At 44.5% G+C, this 24,674-nt stretch overlaps 1 protein-coding gene across 1 annotated transcript; it reads left to right on the forward strand.

Annotated features, from left to right (window-relative positions):
• The first annotated feature begins 3,519 nt into the window (after positions 1-3,519).
• On the forward strand, positions 3,520-9,649 carry RPL7L1 (ribosomal protein L7 like 1). The gene is made up of 7 exons (XM_005290289.5): positions 3,520-3,677; positions 3,988-4,096; positions 5,258-5,421; positions 5,621-5,758; positions 6,049-6,158; positions 6,950-7,162; positions 7,563-9,649. The coding sequence occupies exons 1-6, from the start codon at positions 3,619-3,621 to the stop codon at positions 7,156-7,158; spliced, it is 789 nt and encodes a 262-aa protein (XP_005290346.1). The 5' UTR covers positions 3,520-3,618; the 3' UTR covers positions 7,159-7,162; positions 7,563-9,649.
• Positions 9,650-24,674: the final 15,025 nt, after the last annotated feature.

Raw genomic sequence — 24,674 nt, forward strand, 5'->3', positions numbered from 1 at the left:
CAAATGATGTTATAAATCACTTGTAAACCAGGGAGGGGGGCATCTAAAGGGTTGCATCTCACTCACACCGATAGTCTTATGGAAAGCAATGGGACTACTTGCATGATAAGGACTAGTTAAATGGCTAAGGGTTGCAGGATATGATTCAAAATGATTTATACATTAGAACGTGTTAGAAAAAGCAATTCATATTTATTCATTGCAGACAGTATGACTTACATCATAGCATCTTCCCGGTAACCCAGAAAGTGTTCCTTTAGCCTGGGAGAGAGCAGAATGGAGCATATCTCCATTCTTACATTCTCTTTGCATTTTCCATTTATGGTACAGTACATTCATGTTTATTGGTCAAAGCTGAAGAGACAGATCTATCACAGGAATAAAAAGCTGACCAAAAATACGACACAAAAAGTGATAAATTCAGACATTCCTATTAAGAATATATTAGAATCAGCATCCTGCTCTTACAACCATTGCCAGCAGTGAATCAGATTCTCCCATCTCTTACCCTGAGTGGCATCAGCCTCCGTGAGTAGTCCCACTGAAATAAAATGTCACTGCTTTGCACTCTGCACACATCTTGGGCCTAAGCTAGCAGCACTTAATCAAGTAAGTACTTCCACTGAATTCAGGGTTGCAGTCACTGAGCCTTTATTCAGAAGTAAGTCATTTACTCATTTAGGAAACATTGTTTCACATTGTGTTGTCCTTTAGGATTCATTTTTCCTTCAGTTTTTCCCAGGTTAATTATCGTTAGCCATTAAAAATGCTAAAAGGGCATCTGTTACAGTTAGAAGTTCCTTGATGTCAATTAGCAGAAGCTAAAGAAAATATTCAGAAGTGCTTCAGGAAGTCAAGTTTTCCTGTTCACTGTCTGTAAAATGATATCCCTAAAGTCTCTAGTGCTAAACTCTGAAACAGAATTAATAATTTCCTTTTAGAAAGTTAGTGGCCCATGAATGGAACATGTTGAACCGCACAGAATGAGGTTAAAGAATCTATTGACATGGAGCTCCAAATGTTACCTTGATATAGTAAGAGAGGGACTGTAAGGGAAATTTAAGAATAGAAGTACACTTTAATTACACCCAGCAGAGTGAGACACTTACTGTGATTAAAATTCTGGGATGGAAACTAATGTTCATCTAACACATCTATCCTTGTCAGGAAAAGAAAGGTGCAAAAAAAAAAAAATCTTCATTCTGTTCTAATCCTCTGTTCAGCTAAGTGAAAGGGTGCAGTCAGCTGAATTAATGCTGAATAACTGAGCAATTAATTCATGGCAAGAGGTTAACACTATAGGCTGTTGAAGTTTAAGGGGAGACTTGATGACAGTCTATAAGTACCTATATGGGGAACAAATATTTGATAATGAGCTCTTCTATCTAGCAGAGAAAGGTATAACACGATAAAATGGCTGGAAGTTGAAGCTAGACAAATTCAGACTGGAAATAAAGTGTACATTTTTAACAGTGAGGGTAATTAATCATTGGAACAACTTACCAAGAGTTGTGGTGGATTCTCCATCACTGCAATTTTTATATAAAGATTGGATGTTTTTTCTAAAATACGTCCTGTAGGAATAATTTTGGGGACGTTCTATGGCATGAGTTACACAGGAAGTCCGACTATTAGCAGTTTTCAACCTTTTTTCATTTGCAGACCCCTAAAAATTTTGAATGGAGGTGCGGATGCCTTTGGAAATCTTAGACATGGTCTTCGACCCCCAGCGGTCTGCGGACCACAGGTTGAAAACCACTGGACTAGATGATCACAATGGTCCATTCTGGCCTTGGAATCTATGAACTTATAATGCTTGTTGTATTGTATGTACAATTGTCTTTTTGTTAAAAGATAATAGCAATATTCATAAATTAGCAAGAAGCATTCGTAAATATGTCTGCCTCTTACAGAAAAAGAAAAGTGATTTTGTATTATAGCTGCAATAGCACAAAAGCTAGCATCAGGATTCAAAGGTAGGTGTAATACCTGTAATGATATTAACTTTCAACTTGTGCTTGAAAATTATTAGATTTCAAGTTCTTGGTGTCTATCATACTGCAATTAGATAGGATGCCCCAAAGGACTTTGATTATATGATATGCAGTGTTATTGTAGCCATGTCAGTCCCAGGCTATTAGAGACAAGGTGGGTGAGGTAATATCTTTTATTGGACTAACGCCTGTTGGTGAAAGACACACCAATAAACGTTGGTCCAGTAAGAGATATTATCACCCACCCTGTCTCTTTGATTATATGGTGCAGAGAGACGCTTCTTTATTTTTTCCATGGTTTGGAAAGTATATACATTCCCTAGTGGGATAATAAGTGATGACTGTAGTGATGAGTTACAGAGAGGCCGAGGGGAAGTTGAATTTTAGGACAGATGGTGGGATTTAGAAGTAAAAAGGGCAAGGAACACACATTAGTATTTTAACAGCTAATGACTCCAATAAGAGAGCCACAGGTTGCCTGGTGCCATACAAACACATAGAAAGACACATAGCGTCTGCCCTGAAGAACTTATTGTTAATATAATTGTTACATTATTCCAGGCATAGGCATCACTTTTTTGTGGAGTCACCAGCATGCAGGAGTACCAAACCTTGGCTGGTAGCATGCTGGTCGCCCCATGGCTGAGACAGGCATTGTAGATACTTCAGTTACTAAGGCTGTGTGGTTCCCAAAACACACTCCCCAATTGTTTCCCATACTCCTCCTCACAATATTTAGCGCTTTTCTTAAAGACCCTGCTCCTGGAAGCATGTATTTAGGTAAGAATCTAAGCTTTCATTTTTTAAAATTAAGTTTCTAGCCCTTGTTGTTGTGAAGAAAAACTTGAAAATGTGACCCAAGTGAATCTTAAAGTCTCCAAAACAGAAGGTAAATAAAAATAATTTATTATGTTGTTAAAATTTAATGATTTTTAAGCCAATTGCATGATTTTTGAAGGGGCTGACATCCTTTTGGAATACTTGCACTATTCCAATTGCCTTCAAATCTCACCAAACTTTTTCCTCCTGGCTACTTGTATCCCTCCTGAGCAGGAGGGAAAGAGTAGCAGCTGAAGCATGGGTTGATGCCTGGAAGGACTAGTCCTCTAGGTTTCCAGGCATGTTAAGAGCAGTATTTTAGCCTTCTCAGGCTGTACTTTCTCCCCCACAGGAGATTACCAAGTCTCATGATTTTTTTATCCCAACCCGCATGCTAGCTGGTGGTGTTTTTGAAGCCTTTGTGCGCTGCCAGGCCTCCCAGCGCTGCTCCAGCCGCACGCGGAGCCCGAGCCCGAGGCAGACGGTGGAACACGTTCTCCCCGCTCTTAACCTCAACTAGGGTGACCAGACAGCAAGTGTGAAAAATCGGGACGGGGGTGGGGGGTAACAGGAGACTATATAAGGAAAAGACCCTAAAATCGGGACATCTGGTCACCCTAACCTCAGCAACAAACCCACTCCGCTCCCAAGCCCCCAAGCAGAGGTGGAAGTTACAGCCAAACCATAGAGACAGCGTCTATACTTCCGGGGGAGATGGATGGGCTGCTGGCGGCGGTTGACGGACGCATGCGCAGTGATGGCGGCTCCTCTCTGCGTGTGCGGCGCTCGTTGGTAAAATAGCCGCATGCGCACTAGTGGCATGACTCCAGGCTCAGGCGGAGAAGGAAACATGGCGGAGCCGGAGTGAGTGGTTAATTTGCGAGCGGGGGCTGGCAGGGAGGATCCGTTTGATCGGGAGGGCCCCGGAGCGCTACCGAGTAGCCGCCGGTGGGGGGAGAGGTGGCTGTGCGCCTGGCGGGGGGTCTATGTGCCGTTGGGGGCGGCGGGAGGGGACGCACGTGCGCGCGGCGTGGTGGGTTCCCGCGGGCGGTCCCGTATCTGCCGGGCGCTGAGCACGGGCCGGGCCCGTGAGGAAGCTCTGCCGGGTCCGGCGCTGATGCGGCGGCAGGGCCGGGGCGTGACGGGTCTCGCTTGCCGTGTTCTCTTGCGTTAGACCCAAAAGGAAGATCCCGCTGGTGCCGGAGAACTTGCTGAAGAAGAGGAAGGCGTATCAGGCCCTCAAGGCCACCCAGGCAAAGCAGGCGCTGTTGGACAAGAGGAAGGTACGAGCCCTATGACTACAGGCACCCTGCGCTCTCCCCGGGGCAGCTGCTCCTTTGCTCATCCCTCTGCAGCTCGCCCCGGAGGTGGAGGCTACTAAAGCACATTCTGCAGGAGTGTCCCCATGCGAGGCTATTGCCTATGGAAAAGGCTCTGAGCGTTTCTGTAGTTTAATAGTTGGGGGTGGGGTTGCTATGGAGGGTGTAGATGTGGGAGGAGGCACCGTTTCTAACGCACAGGATAAGGGATTGCTGTAAGGGAGCTGGGGGTGGCTGTTGTACTTGCTATGTGTATCCGTGGCCTTTATTTGTAGTTTACCTAGTTGTAGTACCAAGCTGAATTGCCAGCCAAAACCTGTCTACGCTGAACAAAGAAGTGTTGCAGAAAACATGTTTGGTTCCCACATTGTGGTTTATGGACTTGTGGTCTGTAGAGAGCTCACAGGTTGCACAGAGTCCCCAGAAGTCAAAGGGACTTAAGCACTTTCCTTTGGCCCAGATTTAGGAGCCTGGCTCTGCTCAGGATTAGCACTCATGACCCCTCTCCTGGAGTTACAAGCCTAAGCAATCATTTCTCAAGGAAAAATAGAGGAGGGAGTGATATCTTTCTCTTCTGCATCCCCATGTGCAGTAGTTAGAGCACTTGCCCAGGATATGGGAAATCCAGGGTCAGTACCTCAATCTGCCTGATTTGGGTCAGGGAATTGAACTCCAGATATTTCATCTTCCAGGTGAGTGCCATAATTTCCAGTTAGTGGGTTTTCTGGAGCGGCTATCTCAGTCTCTCCTGTTGAAGCTGTTCTTACTTTGTATGCAATAATTATTAATTGGGACAGAGAACGAGTGCTTGATTAGAGCAGTGGTTTCCAAACTTTTTTTTTTCTGGCGACCCAGTTCAAGAAAATGGTTGATGCCCGTGATGGAGAGGTATTGGGGAGGGAGGAGTGCTCAGGGCTGGGGCACAGGGTTACCTCAGGTGGCTCCTGGTCAGCGGGGGTGCTAAGGCAGGTTTCTTGCCTGTCCTGGCACCATGGACCATGCTGCGCCCCGGAAGCAGCCGCCGATGGCTGCAAGGCCAGCGGGGGGGCGGCCCCCTGCCGCTCGCCCTTTCTTTCGTATACACCTTCTGAGAGCGCTGATCATCTCTCATCTTTCTATATTTAGCACCAGAAGGGGAAGCAGATACAGTTTAAACGTATTGAGACATTTGTTCGAGATTCCCGGCGCAAACACAGAGATGAGGTCCGGTTGAAGCGCATGGAACAGAAGCCTGGCCAAATGGTTCTACCTCAGGGACAGAAGTTGGCCTTTGTTGTACGGATTGCAGAGTAAGGAACTTCTTCTTTGATACCATTTCCTTCCTTTTGCTGGTTTTCCCTGTACTTGCCTAGGCTCATTTCCTGGTCTACACTTGCTGCAGTGGAAAGGAAAAGGCGGGGGTTATCAAGATTCAGCCTCCCACAAGTGATCATGGGGTGATGCCTGGGTGGGAGAAGTACACTTACCAGTGTGGTTTCTCTAATTCAGGATTAAAGGGGTGAGTCCAAGGGTGCGGAGGGTGATAGAGATGCTGCGGTTGAGGAAGATTTTCAGTGGCACGTTCATTAAACTGACTCCAGCCTCACTGAAGATGCTGCGTACTGTGGAGCCCTATGTAGCATGGGGGTGAGTAATCCTCTGATTTTCATAATAGTGGTAAACTGTAAATATTATTCATAGTGGCTTTTTTATGTAGTTACTTTCCTCTTGGTTAGTTAGCTCTTTCAATTCAGTTCACAACTTTGGTGTCTTGATATCTAAAAAAAGGTGTTGGGACCCTTTTCTCTAAATATGCTTCAAATACTAGCACTTCTTATTCTGTGACATGACAGTGATGTAGGCGATCCCCTTGGTTAACTCTGTGCTGCACTGTTAATACCTCCCGCAGTAACAACCAGGTATTTGATTTCATACAGACATCCCAATCTGAAATCTGTACGAGAGCTCATCCTGAAACGAGGTCAAGCAAAGATCAACAAGAAGAAGGTCCCTTTGACAGACAACACTCTGATAGAGGAGCATCTAGGTAAGGAAGAGGACCTAAAGGCAGTGAACTGAGGAAATTGGGGACCAGTGTTCCCTCTAATTTTTCCCATCCACCTGCAGAATGAATTTTGTTATGTGCACCAATATGGAGGTCATGTGTCACACATCACCTCCATATTGGTGCACATAATGTGTGACACATGACCTTCATATTGGTGTACATAACAAAATTCATGTGGTGAGGATGGGGCTAAGGGGTTCTGAGTGTGGGAGGGGCTCAGGACTGGGGCAGAGGGTTGGCATGCAGGGGTGTGAGGGCTCTGACAGGGGGTGTGGGCTCTGGGGTGGAGCCAGGCATGAGAGGTTTGGGGTGCAGGAGAGTGCTCTGGGGCTACAGTGGGGAGAGAGGACTCCCCCAGCTCTATCTCCCCGCAGCAGCTTTAGGGCTGGGGCTGCAAGATAGGCACCCCTTCCCTGGCCCCAGCGGGTCTGGGCCACGTGGAGGGGCGCCCTGGCTGCGGCAGGTCTGGGCTACCCCAGCCGCAGCACGTTGGGGGCCAGGGGAGGGGTGCCCCTCCCCCAGCTGGTCCCCGGGCGAGTTCATTGAGCACCTGTGTGGCGCTAAATAGGCTGCTGTGCAGCTTCCAGGGAACTTAAGTGGGGGGGGGGGGGTCTATAACTTGAATGGTTTGTGATATATGGGGAGACTGCGACTCATTGAGAGAAGATGGAAATATCTGTGTGGAAATGTGAGGGTAGTCTGGCGAGGTGCAGAAGGATTTTATAGTTGTGCATCTCCTTATTTATTTATTTGTGCCCTTCCTCCCCCAGGGAAGTTTGATGTCATTTGCCTGGAAGATCTTATTCATGAAATTTATTCAGCTGGGCAGCATTTCCGAGAAATCACTAACTTCTTATGGCCATTTCATCTCTCTGTTGCTCGCCATGCTGCACGTAACAAAGTGGGTTTCCTCAAGGAGATAGGTGAACCTGGGTACCGAGGCGAGGGAATCAACAAGCTCATACGTCAGCTGAACTAGTCAGGTGCAGAGTGGTTATTTCTTTCATGTACCATGGTGTTGATTGCTGTGGGTTCTACAAATTATTCATACCATCTATTTTTTAAAAATATCTTGCACTGGCCTCATACTTGACTGTTGATTGTACAGAAATGACTGTCAGAGCAGTGGGAAATTGAAGCTCTTGGAGTGAAAAGCTAGCAGCTTGTCAATGTGGGGATATTTAGATTGCAAGCAAAACACTTACAACTGTTTTGGGCACCATATAAATAAGACTGCACTGGATTGATATTTCTTAGGTTTGCCACTGTATTTTCCTTTAGACATCAGCAGTCTCACTGAAATCTTCCTTAGAAGCCAGACACTTTTTGTACTTGTCTTGTTCTTAACAAAGCTGATATCTCTTTTTTCTCCTTGTCATCTAGGGTCCATATGAGGATTTTAGGTTTTTGTCTCCTGCGCCTTGCTGAATGTTTGTTCTTGCAGACTGTTGGAACTGAGCAATGTGACATTACATCTCCTGTCTGCTAACTTCTTCTGCCTTCAAGGAGAAATCATGCCTGAGGGAGATGGATTTAGTACTGTTCCTTCTCTAGGAAGAATTCAAATTGCTATCCAATGTGAGCAAAAAGTGACTTGAACTTCTGGGGAGCAGAACTTTCCTGTACATCTGATGAAACAGACATCACTAAAACAAATTTTTACTATTGTTGGTTTTACACCATCTTTCTTTTGAAGGATCTGTCCTTTGGAATGAACTTGTACTTGCAAACAAGGGATTTGGAAGATTGGGGGGGGGGGGGTTTCCCCCACTATTATTTAATCTTCATTGCAGCTGACTTGTGCCTGAGGATCTTGTGATTCAGCATTCCCAAATAGAATCAGTTTGTCTCTAGTGACCTGCACTTTCCTCCAGCTACAAATTTCCCTTAGTATCACAGTCGCCTGGTAAGATGTTAATCCTTCCTGATGCATAGTGAAGGCTGAGGAGTGTATTGTAAATACATCCCTCAGTCACTGTTGCTGGGCAAGCTGCTAGCACTAAACAAACTAATAGATGTTCTAGAAATATTCAGAAATAAGCAGACCATGTTTAGGCCACTGCAAAAGTGGTGAGCTGCTGCTGCTGCTTGATCACAGGATGCCTTTTAGATTCTCCTAAATCAGACTTTACAGGGACTCACCATTTCCCTGAAAGGAAATCTTATTTGACCTTTACCTCATTGATTAAAGCTGTAAAGAAGTCCTTTCTTACTCAGTGACTTTCAAATAAATTGTTATCAAACTCTGCTGTAGATTGAGGTTAGTGTATGTGTAATAAATCAACAAGCAGGAGAGAGGAATTCAGGTGGGCAGTTTTCTTTGGTAAAACCGAGCTTCTATCTGTACTGAACATGAGAATTGACTATCCCTAAACCTAACTAGTAGTGGCAGAAGAAATTGGAAAGTGGTGCTCTGATTGCAGTATGAAACTAAGTGGGATTACACTCCTGGGAGAGGAGTATCTATGCTGTTTTGCAGTCATTTGCAAAGGAAGTGCTTCTGAGAATGTCTTGCTGCTGTAGTTGCCAACCTGACCCATTTGGAAGGGGAGTGAATGGTGTTCTTAGAGTGTGTGAAAAGAGGAGGGAAGAGACCACTGCACTTCAGTAAAAATGATCTTTTCACATAACTTTGGGAACAAATGTTAGGGCATGGATAGATTTGTCATAGGCTGAAAATGAAGTGATATTGGTAGTACATCTGTTTTCAGTTCCTCTCAAAGTGGATGCGTTCATTTTTTCTCATCTAATAGAAAACCGTTCTTGTGCAGATCTTACTGACAATTTGTATTGGACAGTAAGTGTCACTCAACTCTTGGGTTTGACTTAAGTCTTGCAAGATCTTAGGGAACAGCGTAGGTCAGTGTACACTAAACTCAGAGTAAGGAGAATTGTGTTTTCTCCCATCTCTGACTGACTTTGTGGTCTTGGGTAAGTTGGCGCCTCTCTGTGCCTCAGTTTCCCAATCTGTAAAATGAGAACAGTTATATTTGAGTTCTATGGATAAAAACACTGGAGTATTGCTATGGATGCATAAGAACAAGTGAAGAAATTTTTGACCTTTTTTACAGTATGCTTTACTCCTGTAATGCAAATTTCCCCTACTTGAAGTCTTAAAGGTGACCTGTAAAGCTTTTGAATTTTTCTATTACTGTCATACATCATGTAACTCCTTTAAAAAACAAACAAAAAAACAACTTATTTCTGTCTTATTTCTTCTTCCACATATGACGTAGGCCTTAGCCACCTGTAACTTCATTTTCTGTTAAATAATTCCATCAGAAACCTCATGGATGTGTTAAATTAGTAAACTATAATGTTAACTGCTCTAAACATGTCCACATGGGGAATTTGCAGGAGTTTAACTTAAATTAGTTTTTAAACTGATGCAAAGCCCTGGGTGGATGTTCTTTCACCTTGAGTGGTTTATCAGTTTAGGATAAAACAAAATAAACCTGGTTTAAATCAAAGTAAGTGTCCATGCAGCCTTTTTGCACTGATTTATCTACATTGGTTTAAAATATCAGTTAAAGCATTGCAGCTTTCTGGTGTAGACATGCCCTTAGTCTGAGGCTTTTTGCTCCCACCTTTGGGTTGGAGGCAGTAATGTATTAAAAAGTGAGACAGGGCAATGGTTTTTGCATCTGCTTATTATGCAAACAGCAGTGATGAAAGCAGGGAGCTGAACCTAAGAACCTCTGTTTTGGGATTCCCTAGCGCAAGTATTGAAGCTACTTCATTCATTTTTAAATCATGAAAGCAGGGTGTTTGACATAAATCAAGCAGAAGTGGATCTTCTTAGACCATGCGTATTGTAAACTAAAGTGAACAAATGCAGAAAAGCTTTGCAAATCACCTTTAAGAGGTTATCTGGCTTTTCCTTGGCCTATAAGATTTTCAGTAAAATTCTTAGTCTAGAGCAATGCATATTTATACCACACACGTAGAGAACTCCAACGGAGAAACCAAGCGAGAATCTGATTTTTTTTAGATCATATGTAATTAACAAAATCTAATCCAGCATTCAGATTTTACTCTGTATTTCATTACAGCTTGATCCTCCATATTCTCAGCCACAGGTCAATCAATGGGACTCTGATTCAACCAGTGAGTCACTGCAGACTAACATCATACTTTCCTTAGAATGCAGTGTATACACAAGGATCAGATCCAATCACAGCATAAATGTTCTGATGAATTCAGAACCTAAACTTCATGCAAACAGGTATGCCAAAGCCTTATAAAAGAGAGAGGTTCCCCAAGTCAGACTTGTTTTAGTGGTAACTATTGAAGCTGTCTCATTCTGTAGACAAATTAATTAGACATCAGTAGACAGAGTGAGAAATCCAGCTGGTCAATATCTACTAACTTCCAAACCAGGCTGGCAGTAGTTGGAAGACCCATAACAAAGTATCAGGCTAAAATAAAACAGCTAGAGCATAAATTCTCAATCTGGCTAATTTCCTAGTAGGAAAATATTTTCATTTACGTGTATGTATATAGTTTTGAGCATTTGAAACATGACAGGATTCATTGTGACTCAGTCACTTTATAGGAAGGAGAGAGAACCACTGTGAAAAAACTGCCACAGCATCTAAAGAATGCAGAGAGTAATTGTCAGCAAAGACAAGCTGAGCAAATTGAGTTTGGGTGTGTGGGGGTGGGCCCTTATTTTTTGTCTCAAGTGATAGAGCTTCTTTGCCTACAAACTGTGGGGTCCAGGTTTGAATCTTCCTGCAGTTACAGGGCACAGGAGATATGCTCCCCAAGCATGACTAGCAGCTGCCAGAACCAACATGGATTAAAACAGTGGCTCTCAAACTTTTTTACTGGTGACCTCTTTCACTTAGCAAGTCTCTGAGTGTGACCCCCCCCCCTTATAAATTTAAAAACACTTAATATATTTACCACCACTATAAATGCTGGAGGCAAAGCGGGGATTGGGGTGGAGGTTGACAGCTTGCGACCCCCCCCATGTAATAACCTCCCGCCCCCCAGTTTGAGAACTCCTGGATTAAAAAAATGTCCATACTTGGTCAGAGCAATGGCCCATCTAGCCCAATATCCTGTCTTCCAACAGTGCCAGCACAAGATGCTTCAAAGGGGATGAATGGAACATGGCAATTATCAAGTGATCCATCCCCTCGTCAACTCCCAGCTTCTGGCAGTCAAAGGTTTAGGGACATCCAGCGCATGAGGTCATATCCCTGACCATCTTGGCTAATAGCCATTGATGGATCCATCCTCTATGAATTTATCTAACTCTCTTTTTGAACCCAACTACATTTTTGGGCATCACAATATCCCCTGGCAATAAGTGCCACAGGTTGATTGTGGGGTTTTTTTGTTTGTTTTAAACCTGCTGCCTGCTAATTTCATTGAGTGAGCCCTGGTGCTTGTTATGTGAAGAGGTAAATAACACTGCCTTATTTACTTTCTCTACACCATTCATGATTTTATAGGTCTCTTATGTCCCCCTATAGTTATCTCTAAGATGAATAGTCCCAGTCTTTTTAATCTCTCCTCATATGGAAGTTGTTCCATACCCCTAATCATTTTTGTTGCCCTTCTCTATACTTTTTCCAATTCTAATACATTTTTTGAGATGGGGTGACCAGAAGTGCACACAGTACTCGAGGTGTGGATGTACCATGGCTTTATATATAGTGGCCTTGTATTTTCTGTCTTCACTATCCCTTTGTTTTCTAATGTTCTGTTGACTGTTGTGACTGCTGCTGCAACTGAGCAGATGTTTTCAGAGAACTATCCACAATGACTCCACTACTTACTTTGAGTAGTAACAGCTAATTTATTTTATATGCATCATTTAATATGCATACTTTTTGTTTTCCAATGTGCATTACTTTGCACTTATCAACATTGAATTCTATCAGCCATTTTGTTGCCCACTCATCCAGTTTTGTGAGAGTTCTTTGTAGTCAACTTTTGTCTTAACTATCTTGAGTAATTTTGTATTGTCTGCAAACGTGGTTGCCTCACTGTTCACCCCCTTTCCCAGATCATTTATGAATATGTTGAACAGCACTAGTCCAGTACAGATACTTAGGGGACTCTGCTATTTACCTCTGACCATTTATTCCTCCCCTTTGTTTCCTATCTTTTAATCAGTTATTGCTCCATGGGAGGACCTTCCTTCTTATCCCATGACTACTGACTTTAAGAGCCTTTGGTGTGGGACCTTGTCAAAGACTTTCTGAAAGTCTCAGTACACTATCAACTGGATCACCCTTGTCCATGTGCTTGTTGACACCCTAAAAGAATTCTAATAGACTGGCAAGGCATGATTTCCCTTTAAAAAAGCTGTCAACTCTTCCCTGATATCATGTTCATCCATGTGTTGGATAATTCTATTCTTTACTATAGTTTCCACCAATTTGCCTGGTACTGAAGTTAGGCTTACCGGCCTGTAATTGTCAAGATTGCTTCTGGAGCCTTTTTAAAAAAAATCAGTGTCACATTAGCTATTTTCCACTCATCTGGTACAGAGCTGATTTAAGCAGTAGGTTACATGCCACAGATGGAAATGGGCCATTTTCATTACCACTACAAACAGTTATTTTTCCTCTCCTGCTGATAATAGCTCACCTTAATTGATCACTCTCCTTATAGTGTGTATGGTACACCCATTGTTTCATGTTCTCTGTGTGTGTATATCTATCTATCTATAAATTATCTTCCTACTGTATTTTCCACTGCATGCATCCGATGAAGTGGGTTGTAGCCCACAAAAGCTTATGCTCAAATAAATTTGTTGGTCTCTCTAAGGTGCCACAAGTACTCCTGTTCTTTTTGCGGATACAGACTAACACAGCTGCTACTCTGAAACATGCCACAGATGATAGTTCTTCAGTTTCACTTTTGAGTTCCTTCAGCACTCCTGGGTGAATACCATCTGGTTCCAGTGACTTATTACTGTCTTATAAATTTGTTCCAAAACCTCTTCTATTGACACCTCAGTCTGCAACAGTTCCTCAGATTTGTCACCCAGAAAGGATGTTTCAGATATATCAATCTTCACTGCAGAGGATGTGAGGGAGACTGATGCAAAGTATTCGTTTAGCTTCTCTGCAATGACCTTTTTTTTTCCTTGAGTGATCCTTTAGCATATAGCACAGGGGTGGGCAAACTACGGCCTGCAAGCCGTTTGAAGCCAGCTCGCAAGCTCCCGCAGGGTCGGGGGCCACACCATGCGGCCCGGCCCCGCTCCAGCCAGGGCGTTGGGTCAGGGGCCGCACCACGCAGCTCGGCCCTGCTCTGGCGCTCCAGCCCGGGCGCTGGGTTGGGGGCCGCACCACGGGGTTCCTGGAAGCAGCCCATGGTCCCACTCTGGCACTAGCAGGGTCGGGGGCCGTTCCAAACATAGGAGTTGGAGAAGGGACATGCCACTGCTTCAGGGAGCTGCTTGGGGTAAGTGCTGCTCAGAGCCTGCATCCCTGAGCCTCTCCCCCAGCCCTGATCCCCCTTCCACTCTCCAAACCCCTTGATCTCAGCCCGGAGCACCCTCCTGCACCCCAAGCCTCTCATCCCCAGTACCACCCCGGAGCCCACACCTCCAGCTGGAACCTGCACCCCTTCCCACACCTACCCCAGCCCTGATCCTCTGTCAGTAGTACTGACTGGACCCCCAAAGTCCAGTTACTGGAGGCAGGGAGGTGCCTGGTCCTCACCTGCTTCAGCCCTCACTCAGCCAGGGCTGTCTCCTACCTGTATGGTCGGGGGGTGGGGGGCTACAGCTCCTGGCTCTGCAGGCATGTCCTCCTGACCTGGGCAGAAAGAGGGGTTGTGGGGAGAAGCAGTGAGAGACATGATGGGGGTGCGTAGGAAGAGGAGCGAATGTGGGGCAGGGCCTCCGGGGAAAAGAGGTGGGGAGGTTCTGGCAGTCCTGCTGGAGAGTGTCCAATTGTTAAATATTACAAAGTTGGCAATCCTATCACCTCTTGGACCAGATTCTGTGTACCACTTAAGACTAAATCAAGAATTGCCTCTTCTTTTGGGAGTTCCAGGACTAGCTGCTCCAAGAAAAAGTCATTAATGGTTAATCTGTGCATCCCATCCTGGTTTTCTAGTTTTGTAGGCTCTAATCTCCCTGAGTATTCCACAATCGCCATCACCAGTCTGATCAGGTAGTATATTCCTACTGTTACATTCTTATTATTCAAACATGAAATTTCTTTCCATAGAGATTGTGCTACAGTTTGGATTAGGATCACTTAGGATTTTTTCCTGACTCTATGCTTTCTTTCACTTATAGTACCACATCCCCCATCAGTACAACCTACTCAGTTGTTCCTATATATTTTGTACATTTGTATTACAGTATCCAATTGATTATCATTTCAAGTTGCTATAATATGTCTTATTATTATTGTATCAATGTCCTCATTAGTACCAGGCACTCACATTCACCCTTAGTATTTAGATTTTTAGCTTCTACAAGCAGTTATAAATTATTGCATTTATATGAACAATATCCCTTGGAAAAATTCAATTTGCCACAGCACTGTTTCCCCACGACCTTGTTTGAAAAATTACTTAAGTGGTGATACATGAAGAAACTGCCCAAATGATTTCAAATAGGAATTACCAGGGGACAGATCAGGGACAGTTTGTTTGTTCTAATGTTCTGTCTCAAAGTGACTGTCACTGGATGCCCCAGGAACCATCCATCGATTAACCTGTTTCTAGCTGCTCTTTCTGTCTAGCTCCCACTAAGTGTTAAATTTACCTCCTGAAGTATGAGTAAGTATATTCCTAATTTTCTGTAATCCTACAATAACTTTTATCATATACTGTGTCATTCTTTTTCTAAATTCTAAACTTTTGGCATCAATAGTACCTTGTGGTAATACATTCTACAAGATAATTATTCTCTCCTGTAAAGAGAGTTTCATTTTATCAGTTATTTTGTGTTTTTTAAATCTGTGGATACCTTTGTATTATGAAAGAGGCCCTCTGTACCTTCTCTATGCCCATCATTATCTGTATACCTCTATTATGGCCTCTAACCTACAGTCCCAGTCTTTCGATCTCTTCCCTCTGGAAATCTTTCCATGACTGATAATTTTTATGCTTGTTAGAACTCTATTTAAGATATAATTCAGCACTTAAAAGCCCCCAGTTAACATTTTCTGAAGAGGCAGAAATTTTGAATACCTACATGAAATAGCTGATAAGTGAACAATATAAAACTGGAAAAGCAAAAGCTGTTTACCCATTGCAGCTACCCAGATTTCCTTAGGAATTCCCTTCTGTTAAACTTTACAGCTTTGATGACCTCTAGTGGAAAATAAATAAGGTACAGTAGCAGAGCTGTGTGGTTTTGTTTTTCATGTAATAATAAAACTACATACAAGGAATGTAAAGGAACCCTACTTTAATGCAATAGGGCTACAACTATAAAACCAAAAGACAGGGAAAGCAAGGATTTGCTGCAGTAACCCTAACTCAGCCACATTGCACGTGGTATCAACACGACATTTTAAGAGGCTTATTTAGAGAGAGAGATACCAGCAGAAATTTAAGTAATGAGTAATCTTACAATGAAAGCAGTGTTTTCACTACTTGGGATGTTTAAAGCTAGGACTACACAGAATAGAAAATGTAGTATGTGTAACACAGAAAAAATACTGAGGAAAGCCCTGTTCTGGTATAGGGAGGGGTTAATAGGTAACCTGATAGAGATGGAAAAAACCCAACTTCTAGTTATATTATAAAATCAGTTTTTGTTTGATAGAAGTCCCAAATCTTCACCAGAAAAATATTTTAAGTTTTTTCTCTGCCAGAGCTCAGAATCACCTCAACTGTATGCATACCTTATTTTCATTTCATATTTCTAGTTATATTTAGCAGAACCATTGTAAACCTGAGCTGGCCTGACTGTTTCAACAGCAATATAAGAATGATTAATATTTGGATTAATACTGAATTTTGAGTTATTCCTTTCAGCAGAATTTTATAAAATGTAAGTCAGCAGTGAGCACTTGCTGTCAGATACAGTGAACCAGGCAAAGGTGGTTACAGCTGTACTTACATAGAACCAAATTGGCTTATCAGCGTGCCGAGGCCTATTGTCTATAGACAAAGATTCAATAAAAGAGGCCAGGATCTTTTCTGTTGTAATTAGGAACAGACAATCACTCGGGTCCAGATTTTTAAAGGTATTTAGGTGCCTACAGATGCAGACAAGCTTTTGAAAATCCCACCTGATGCCTGACTGGCTTTAGGTACCTAAGTACCTTTAAAAACTTGGCCCAAGGGATTGATAGCCAAGTCAGTGTGATATGTCAAGCTGCTCCCTTATCTTTTTCAAGATTCTTCATTATTTTTAGTACTTATGTGCATAGTATTGTGGTGCAGAAATGCTGAAAAAAGAAAAGCCCATGACTGTATAGGCAGAAGCACACTCTTATACATGTGCACACAAAACTCACCTATATTAGAATGTTAAGGTTGCAAAGTCACATACTCAAAAAGTTAAGAAAGGCCAGAATTAAGATTGCCTGTGCCTTCATTTGTTCCCTATGTATACATGCATTTTGAAAATATTTAATTACATGATCACAAACTTTTTTTTTCTACAGGATCTCTCCATCATTCTCTGCTAAGTTGCCACCTAACCCTAGAGCAGGGGTCGGCAACCTTTCAGAAGTGGTGTGCCGAGTCTTCATTTATTCACTCTAATTTAAGGTTTCGCGTGCCAGTAATACATTTTAATGTTTTTAGAAGGTCTCTTTCTATACGTTTATAATATATAACTAAACTATAGTTGTATGTAAACTAAATATGGTTTTTAAAATGTTTAAGAAGCTTCATTTAAAATTAAATTAAAATGCAGATCTCCCCGGACCGGTGGCCAGGACCTGGGCAGTGTGAGTGCCACTGAAAATCAGCACGCGTGCCATAGGTTGCCTTTCCCTGCCCTAGAGAAACCTAAAATACCTTGGTGCCTAAATTTCTTCCTCGCAACAGGCATACTGCTGCTTCGACCTGAGGCCAGTGCCTATCAACAAACATAAAAGCTGCAGTGGGATCCTCAAACCAGGTGAATACAGGGCCGGCTCCAGGCACCAGCAAACCAAGCAGGTGCTTGTGCTTGGGGCAGCACATTTTCAGGGGTAGCATTCCAGCCAGCTTTTTTTTTTTTGGGTGCTTGGGCGGCAAAAGCCTAGAGCCGGCCCTGGCGGCAGCAGCAGTGGGTCCTGCACGGGGGGCACCCTGGGGCGCTGCAGTTCACGTCGGGGAGCAGCGCCCGCACCTTATGGCCAGGTGGGCTCCGAGCGCGGGACACTCAGGCTGGGGGCCGCCCCTTGGGCACATGGAGCCACCTGCAGGTGCTGCAGGGCGGCTGCCCCCTGCCCCAGCGCCGCAGCTTGGCGAAGCAGCCAGAGCCACCCAGGGACTGCGGCAGGGCGGCCAGGAACAGCAGCAGGAGCGAGGCCATAGAGGGCGGGACGCTGCCGTGTGGGGCCCGTGTCTTGCTCTCCGGAGCTCCGCTCCCTCTGGGGCTGCCCTGCCCTGGCGCCTCAGCCCCCTGCTGGGGCGGTCCCCCGGCTCTGTCCTTCCTGGTCCCGGCCGGTCCTGGAGGTGGGAGCCCCAGCTGGAAGGACCCTGGGCTGAGGCGCAGCCCAGGAGCCCCACTGCTTACCCTGACCCTGCCAGTGCTGGACTGGCTAGAGGCGAGGGGGGAGCGGGTGGAGTCAGCACTGGTGTGGGGGAGCCCAGTGCTGGGGCGACAGGCGGTGCGGGTGGGGTGGAGAGCCCAGAGCTATGGGTGGGGTGGGGGGTAGAGCCCAGGGTTAGGGTAGCAGGGGGTGGGGGTGGGGGGGGGAGCCCAGGGCTGGGGTGAATATAGGCATTGCCTGTGCATCTTACCTGCAGGGGCCAATCCAGTAGGTCATCTTAAAGCATTCCTTCCTCCACACAAAATGGAGTAAGAGAAGGTAGCCCCCCTTATAACTTTTTTAGCCTAATCATTAGGGCACTCTCACAGGATGTGGGAGATCCTAGTTCAGTTCCCCTTGCTGGCTGATGAGAAGCTATTTGAATATGGCTTTCCCACCTCTCAGGTGAATGCTTTAACCATTGGACTACAGGATGATTCTCTCTCTCGCCCAATGCATAATTAGTAATTTATACACAATGGCCAGCTACATCAGGTAAAGGCTGAGAAAAGGCCCCTCCGCACCACTCCAATATCCCATAGTTTGGTGGTTAGTACTTACCTGAGAATTGGGGAGCACAAGTTCAACTTCCTTCTCATCAGGAACAGGGCAGGTGAACCAGGATGTCTCACATCAGTGCCTGAACTACTGGGCTATAAGGGAGGTTGTCTTTCTCTCCCCTCCCAGCTATTTTGTGCAGAGTTAGGTGTGGTCTGGAAACATCTGACAGATTAGGCACTACAGCAGAGATGGGTGTATGGGGATAAGAACGATTATCTTCATTTCATGGCACTGACGTCCTTTTGTAGATTTGGGCCTTAAGCTTTATAGGATGCTCATCACTATAGTAGCTATGTGGAAATTAACAATTCTGTCCCCAGAGCAGGCTTTGAATAGTATGCAATAAGTAAGGCATGGGGTCACACATTGAACTATAAAGGAGAAATCAAAATAGTGAATAGCTACTTAAGTGCATACTGTCCAGACCGATTAAGGCCAAAAGTGTTCAATAATTTCGGATGCCTCATTAAGAGGTCTGAGACCTGATTTTTCAGAGTACTTAGCATTATTTGGCAATTAATATGTTCAAAGCACATCTATTTATTTCAGTTAGCAGCTGTGGGTGCTTAGCACTTCTGCTACTCAGACCCCAGGATTTCAAGTTGGACCCTAGAAAAAGAGGTGCACACATACTGAAAGAGTTTGGTGTAAGTGACTTATCTAGCATCGCATAGGAGCGCTGAAGCAGAATCCAGTTCTCTAGGGCAGCATTCAACTACCTTAACCATGAAACCATCCTTCCTCCTCCTACAATCATAGAATCATAGAATCATAGAATATCAGAGTTGGAAGGGACCTCAAGAGGTCATCTAGTCCAACCCCCTGCTCAAAGCAGGACCAATTCCCAGCTAAATCATCCCAGCCAGGGCTTTGTCAAGCCGGGCCTTAAAAACCTCCAAGGAAGGAGACTCCACCACCTCCCTAGGTAACGCATTCCAGTGTTTCACCACCCTCCTAGTGAAATAGTTTTTCCTGATATCCAACCTGGACTTCCCCCACCGCAACTTGAGACCATTGCTCCTTGTTCTGTCATCTGCCACCACTGAGAACAGCCGAGCTCCATCCTCTTTGGAACCCCCCTTCAGGTAGTTGAAGGCTGCTATCAAATCCCCCCTCATTCTTCTCTTCTGGAGACTAAACAATCCCAGTTCTCTCAGCCTCTCCTCATAAGTCATATGCTCCAGACCCCTAATCATTTTTGTTGCCCTCCGCTGGACTCTTTCCAATTTTTCCACATCCTTCTTGTAGTGTGGGGCCCAAAACTGGACACAGTATTCCAGATGAGGCCTCACCAATGTCGAATAAAGGGGAACGATCACATTCCTCGATCTGCTGGCAATGCCCCTACTTATACAGCCCAAAATGCCGTTAGCCTTCTTGGCAACAAGAGCACACTGTTGACTCATATCCAGCTTCTCGTCCACTATGACCCCTAGGTCCTTTTCTGCAGAACTGCTACCTAGCCATTCGGTCCCTAGTCTGTAGCAGTGCATGGGATTCTTCCGTCCTAAGTGCAGGACTCTGCACTTGTCCTTGTTGAACCTCATCAGGTTTTTTTCTGCCCAATCCTCTAATTTGTCTAGGTCCCTCTGTATCCGATCCCTACCCTCTAGTGTATCTACCACGCCTCCTAGTTTAGTGTCATCTGCAAACTTGCTGAGAGTGCAGTCCACACCATCCTCCAGATCATTAATAAAGATATTAAACAAAACCGGCCCCAGGACCGACCCTTGGGGCACTCCACTTGAAACCGGCTGCCAACTAGACATGGAGCCATTGATCACTACCCGTTGAGCCCGACGAACTAGCCAGCTTTCTATCCACCTTACAGTCCATTCATCCAGCCCATACTTCTTTAACTTGGTGGCAAGAATACTGTGGGAGACCGTATCAAAAGCTTTGCTAAAGTCAAGAAATAACACATCCACTGCTTTCCCCTCATCCACAGAGCCAGTTATCTCATCATAGAAGGCAATTAGGTTAGTCAGGCACGACTTCCCCTTCGTGAATCCATGCTGACTGTTCCTGATCACTTTCCTTTCCTCTAAATGTTTCATAATTGATTCCTTGAGGACCTGCTCCATAATTTTTCCAGGGACTGAGGTGAGGCTGACTGGCCTGTAGTTCCCCGGATCCTCCTTCTTCCCTTTTTTAAAGATGGGCACTACATTAGCCTTTTTCCAGTCATCTGGGACCTCCCCCGATCGCCATGAGTTTTCAAAAATAATGGCTAATGGCTCTGCAATCTCACCCGCCAACTCCTTTAGCACCCTCGGATGCAGCGCATCCGGCCCCATGGACTTGTGCACGTCCAGTTTTTCTAAATAGTCCCGAACCACTTCTTTCTCCACAGAGGGCTGGTCACCTTCTCCCCATGCTGTACTGCCCAGTGCAGCAATCTGGGAGCTGACCTTGTGCGTGAAGACAGAGGCAAAAAAATCATTGAGTACATTAGCTTTTTCTACATCCTCGGTCACTAGGTTGCCTCCCTCATTCAGTAAGGGGCCCACACTTTCCTTGATTTTCTTCTTGTTGCTAACATACCTGAAGAAACCCTTCTTGTTACTCTTAACATCTCTTGCTAACTGCAACTCCAAGTGTGATTTGGCCTTCCTGATTTCACTCCTGCACGCCTGAGCAATATTTTTATACTCCTCCCTGGTCATTTGTCCAATCTTCCACTTCTTATAAGCCTCTTTTTTGCGTTTTAGATCAGCAAGGATTTCACTGTTTAGCCAAGCTGGTCGCCTGCCATATTTACTATTCTTTCTACACATCGGGATGGTTTGTTCCTGCAACCTCAATAAGGATTCTTTAAAATACAGCCAGCTCTCCTGGACCCCTTTGCCCTTCATATTATTCCCTGCCTCATTCACTACGTACCTTCCAATTTCTGCAATAAATGAGGCATGTGGTCCTAAAGACAAGTCCCCTTCACTACATAGCCCTGATTCATAGCCAGAGCAGTTCCATTCTGTGTACTAAATGAGATAAGGGAGCTGTGGGGGAAAAAAAAATAGTATGTGCTCATATAATTAGACTATCATAATGTGCATGCACAAAGGTGGGAAAATAGAGAGCACAGGCAACCTTAATTCTGGCAACTCCTAATGTTTGATCCCTTGACTTTAACCTTTAATGTTTGTTTAATGTACTTTATGGGGTATAACTTCCTAGGTGTTTTAAAAAAACCTGAATAAAACAGGAATTACCTCATGTGGCATGACATTAACATCCATCTGTGGCACTAGCACATTGGAACCAAGAGATCCACTGTACAACTCATAGCAGTAACAGGTAGGTTGCCAGCATTAGAGGGATGAAAGCCATTTTGTCAGTGGACTTCATAGAATAGCAGGGTTGGAAGGACCTCAGGAGGTCATCTAGTCCAACCCGCTGCTCAAAGCAGGACTAATCCCCAGACAGATTTTTACCCCAGATCCCTAAATGGCCCCCTCAGCGATTGAACTCACAATCCTGAGTTTAGCAAGCCAATCGCTCAATCCACTGAGCTATCCTCCCCCCGAGCACTTTACACACATGCTGATTGTGTTATGCTCATACAAAGCACATGGGATCTTTATAGAGGAAGGTAAATACGCACAGCATTTATTGAGAATACCACAGTTAGCATATGCTTTACACACACACACACACACACACTCACTCTCTCTCTCTCTCACCAGTGATGTTTATAGTTACCAGTCCAGAGTCTGGCTCAATCTAGTGGCCAGCCAGATTGGTTGCAGAGGGGAGCGGGGCTCTATCGGTCGCGATCCGATGCTCCTGGAGTGTGGCAAGATGAACCCAAAGTCCCATGGCCAAGCACCCTGTTCTCATAGGTTTTTTCTCTGTTGAAGCCTCTGGATTTTGCTGTGTCAGTTTGTGACCAGTGTCGGAGAAAAACTTAATTGGTGTAAACATTCCAATACACCTCGAGAGGGTCATCCTGTCCTTTGTTCTGATTTAATCAATTGTCGTTAGGGGTGCCAGCCTTTATCTCAGGGTCGTCAATCTGCCCGTCATTATGGATGCCCGTTGATGATTCTTTGATGTCCTTTAAATCTCTTCACTCCTTCTTCCTTGACTCTGGCTATAACAATAGCCTTCACACCTTATCTTTTCCTGATGCATACGTTCCTCTTTCACACAAACAGATTGAGAATACAAACAGTAGTATTTTATATCGAGCAACAAGGCATTGCAAATTAAACCTTGCTAAGTTTTACAATCAATAACCAAGACAATTTACATTGAGACCCAGGCCTTCAATGTTCCTCTAATCTACTTAACATAGAGAATCCTGTCTCTTACTAAAAATCTTAAAACAAAGAAATGTATATTTAACTAGAGTGCCTATATTGTAATACATATAGGAAACCATAGTAGACATAACTTATCCTAAAACAAAAGGGTGACCATAATCAGGCATAAGGATTGTTCTGGTCTCATTTCTTTCTGCTATTCAAAAAGGGTGGCTGACAGGATGAAATCAAATCATACATTAATTCTCATAGTACATTATAAAATCCAGCTCCTACAATTGCAGAGGAATGGTGAGACTCCTAGAACTTGGCTTTCATTCCAGGCTCCATCAGGGACTGTGCTCTAATTCCGCAGTTCTCAAGTGGGGGACCGAGGCCCACCCTGGGGGGCTGCGAGCAGGTTTCAGGCGGTCTATCAATCAGGGCCAGCATTATACTCACTGGGGCCTAAGGCAGAAAGCTGAAGCGCTGCTGCCCCAAGTCCCACCGCCTGGGGCTGAAGCCTGAGTAATTTAGCTTTGTGGTGCCCCTGGCAATTGCCCTGCTTCCTACCCCCAGTGCTGGCCTTGGCTTTTATATGCAGAAAAAGGTGGTGTGGCACAGGTGGCCCATGGACCTTTTATAGCATGTTGGGGAAGGCCTCAGAAAGAAAAAAAGTTGAGAACCCCTGCTCTAATGGGCACAAACTATTCTGCCCATTCCCCTCAATCTTGACCTCTTCTCCCCCATCTCCACAACTTGTCTGTCCTACCTCATCCCCACTCCTTGCGCAGTCTGTTCCAACTCCCACTCTTCCCTCAATCTACTCCTTTCCGCAGAGCTGATCATCTCATCCCCTCTGTATTCAACTCATGCACAGAGAAAAGGAGACAGTTTCCCTGTTCTCACTGGCTGCTGGACTGCAAATACCAGGAGCTGCAATTGCAGGAAAAGTCCTGCTCCCCCTATCCCTAGCCAGAGCACACTCAGATACTGTGTAGGGATGGCACTTGCACAGTCAAGTCACATGTAGGGAGCTGAGAGGAGCTCAATGCATATAGAATCCACTGATTTTTCCAAGGGCTTATAATTTGGACAAATGGGAGCAGATTTTCATAAAAATAGCAAAAAAAAAAAAAAAAAAAAAAAAAAAAAAACCACGCTTGAGCTCATACCTTGAAAGTCAGCTATAAAGAACAAGGTCATTAAAGTTTCAACAAAATCATTAAGATATTTTAACATGGTGTAAAAACAAAAGTTTCCCCCTAATTTAATTCTCAGAAACTGGACTGTTTTGTCATAAACTTTCTAAAAAAGTCCAGCCCGCTAGGATATAAAAATTTCATTTCAAACCACTAAAGTTTGAGAAAGTTATGAGCGACTAAAGCAGTGTTTCCCAAATGTGGCCACCAGGGGCTTTTTTTTGTGGCCAGATCATCCTGGGCTGTGCTTGTGGGTGGGGGAGAAGTAGCAGCCCCTCTCCCAGGGCCACCAGCAGGGGTTTGGTCCTGTCCCCCTCCAGAACCACAAATGCTGCAGGTGCAGGCAGCTGGTGAACACCTCACTTTCTCGAGGGCAGGTGGGCAGTCTTCAGCCATGGGGCTTTAGGCTCCATCCACACGATAGCTGGCTCTGGTCCCCGGCTCACCACCCACATCCCCCTGCATACCTCCCCATCCAGGGCTTAATTTGTCCCGGGGCTTTTCACGGCAGCACATTACGAGCTAGCACTTAAAAAAAAAAAAAAAAAAAAAAAAGACAAGAACATGCAAAATACCTTATTTGTGTTTCTATTCTGTTTGGTCCAGTAAAGAATAGAGACCATTGTACATTATTTTTATTAGTGAGTCTGAAAAACCCCTAAATAAAATTACAATGATTTGGACATTATATGTGCTTATTTATTTGTTTTTCGTAAAGTTAATTATTTTAGGTAAAATTGTCAGTGCGGCCACCACCAAGAGTTGGTGGCTGCACTCTGAGGCCATGTGGCTGGTTTTGTACCTCGT

Source organism: Chrysemys picta, chromosome 5 (assembly GCF_011386835.1).
Source record: "Chrysemys picta bellii isolate R12L10 chromosome 5, ASM1138683v2, whole genome shotgun sequence".
Taxonomy (NCBI): domain Eukaryota; kingdom Metazoa; phylum Chordata; order Testudines; family Emydidae; genus Chrysemys; species Chrysemys picta.

Bases quoted from the DNA above. Each gene is read 5' to 3' on its own strand.
- RPL7L1 (XM_005290289.5), top strand. From the start codon at position 3,619: ATGCGCACTAGTGGCATGACTCCAGGCTCAGGCGGAGAAGGAAACATG. The intron at 4,097-5,257 runs GTACGAGCCCTA...TTCTATATTTAG, and splicing joins CGCTGTTGGACAAGAGGAAG to CACCAGAAGGGGAAGCAGAT. The intron at 5,759-6,048 runs GTGAGTAATCCT...GATTTCATACAG, and splicing joins GAGCCCTATGTAGCATGGGG to ACATCCCAATCTGAAATCTG.